Genomic DNA, 2,171 nt, shown 5'->3' on the forward strand with positions numbered 1-2,171 from the left:
TTTTCTCCTACAAGGCCATGATAACCATGAGACGTGACCCTGAGGATCTTGCCAATGTCATCGGTACCACTGAAATGACCCACTGGCCATTCAGAAATAAGACTTGATCATTTTCTCCCCCATCCTTCCTTTTTTCTCCAGCAAAGGTACAGTTATGAACTCTTCTAGTCTTTTCTACAGGTAGACGACGCCCATTTCCACACAGGGCCTGTCCTTCGGCTGATGGGAGGACATCTTAAGGCTTTGCATCTCCACCCTCCGTACCTTGAAATGTGCTTCCGTTTCCTCCTCCTGAGTCGAGCTGGAGGGAGAGGGGGTCGCTGACTTGCTCCCTGGGGGCGACGGGGAGCTGTGGGCAATGCCGCTTCGGATACCCATCTGAGAAATGAGCTGGGACTGGCTGAGGGCGCTCATGTGGCTGGCCAGCATTGCTGGGCGGCCCAGGAGGGCCCCTGGCCGGCCAGAGTCATAGGCGGCAACTTCCGAGTGGACCATCTCCTGGATCTAAAAGAGAAGGGCAGGGCGTTTTGAGTTAGAAAGGACCCGCCCTGCCACAGCATGACATCCACATACGGACCCGGAGGAGGGGTATGCAGATGAAAAGCGGAGGGCGGCCAGCTCCACTCTGATCTGCTGTTTGCCCATGGGTCCCTGATAGGTGACGGTCTGTGCTAGTCTGACCCCTGCATGATTTGGTGACGCAGTGGGGGGGCCCATGGTTCCTTGAGAGTTTGCCATGCCATTGACATTCACCCTAGACAGATGGTCAGCATTTCAGCTCTTGCTGGACAACTCAGTCCAGCTGCGAATGGATCATGTTACGATGCTCAGGCTTCTTTCCTGACACACATTTACTCACTATGCAGCATGATAGCAAAGGGCGCGGACGCTGGAAGCTGGCTGTGTTTTGGATCGTGGTTCAGCCACTTATAAGCTGGGTAACTTTGGCCAAGTTACTTAACTTCTCTGTGCCTCAGTTTCTTCATCTGAAACATGCAGGTAGGTAATAATTAAACCTACCTTCTATGGTTGTTAAGGATTAAATGTGCCTGGCACATAATAAGCCCTAGACTGTCTAAGGGTTTATTAAATACTTAGAATTAATAAATCCCTTAATAAAACTTGGCACTTTTCTTCCTATAGGTCAGTAATTTTCTTAACTGTTCCCTATTATATTTTCTAACTGGCTATTTTAGGAATATCAAAAAGCCCCTGATTTTTACAGATAGCCATTTGTCATACTAAACACGTATTTAGAATAGTGCGTACTCTTCACATAAACACATATATACACACGCTGTTCAATGAGACACACCGATGCGCATACTCACAATTATTTTCATTTCCTCTGCATCTGTGGTTATTTTCCCTTTCTCATTTCTCTTGTTGAGTATCTGTGTTTTGCTCTCACTTTTTCTTCATTAGGCAAGCTCATGGGTTGTCTATTATATTATGTGGGATTTTTTTTTCTCCTCAAAAGAATCAAATCTCCAATTCGTTCATCACGTTTCCTATTTCTTTAATGTCTAATCTTATCTTTATTAATCTCTTCCTCTGATTTTTAAAGATTTATTATCATTACCTCCCCCTCCGTTTGAGTTGCCTTTTTAATTCATTATTTTCATTCTTGATTTTTAGAAATACATTTCATGCTATGAATTTTCCATTGAGCCTGCCTTTTTAACATTTTTCGTAAACTCCATCATGTAAGATTTGGGTTATTTTTCTCTTTTATGTATATATTTTTAATTGCAATTTAAATTTCTTCTTCTACCCAAGAGTTAAGAGGAGTTTTGAAATTTCTAAGAGGTTAATTTTGTTTATTTGTTTATTTTCCTTTTTGCTACTAATTTCTAGTAACAAAAGAGGTCACAGAATATGGTCTGTACTATCGGCACTTTTGGTTAAGGTTTCCTTGGGAACCCAAATGTGTTTAAAGTGTGTACATAATCCATAGTACTTAAAGGCAAAGAGGGTAAGCTGTGTTTGCAGATTAATACAGGAGTACAACACAGATCTGTTTGATCAGTGGTGACTATATCATTTCGATTCCTTTCGTACTTTCTGGCTCTTGAATCTAACACAGACTGTCTAGATTACTACAACTAGGTTGCTTCCATCGAAATCTCCCTTTAATGCTTAAAGATTTGTTTTGGGAATTTGATGTTGTT

General features: G+C 42.3%; 1 protein-coding gene across 1 annotated transcript in view; it reads right to left on the bottom strand.

Moving 5' to 3' along the window:
- TOX2 (TOX high mobility group box family member 2) overlaps window positions 1-2,171 on the bottom strand; it is a 102,335-nt gene that overhangs the window by 7,570 nt on the left and 92,594 nt on the right. Inside the window, exon 5 of the mRNA XM_011369411.2 lies at window positions 265-504. Coding sequence (XP_011367713.2) covers window positions 265-504 — 240 coding nt within the window. The remainder of the gene's footprint in view (window positions 1-264; window positions 505-2,171) is intronic.

Source organism: Pteropus vampyrus, unplaced genomic scaffold (assembly GCF_000151845.1).
Source record: "Pteropus vampyrus isolate Shadow unplaced genomic scaffold, Pvam_2.0 Scaffold147, whole genome shotgun sequence".
Lineage (NCBI taxonomy): Eukaryota > Metazoa > Chordata > Mammalia > Chiroptera > Pteropodidae > Pteropus > Pteropus vampyrus.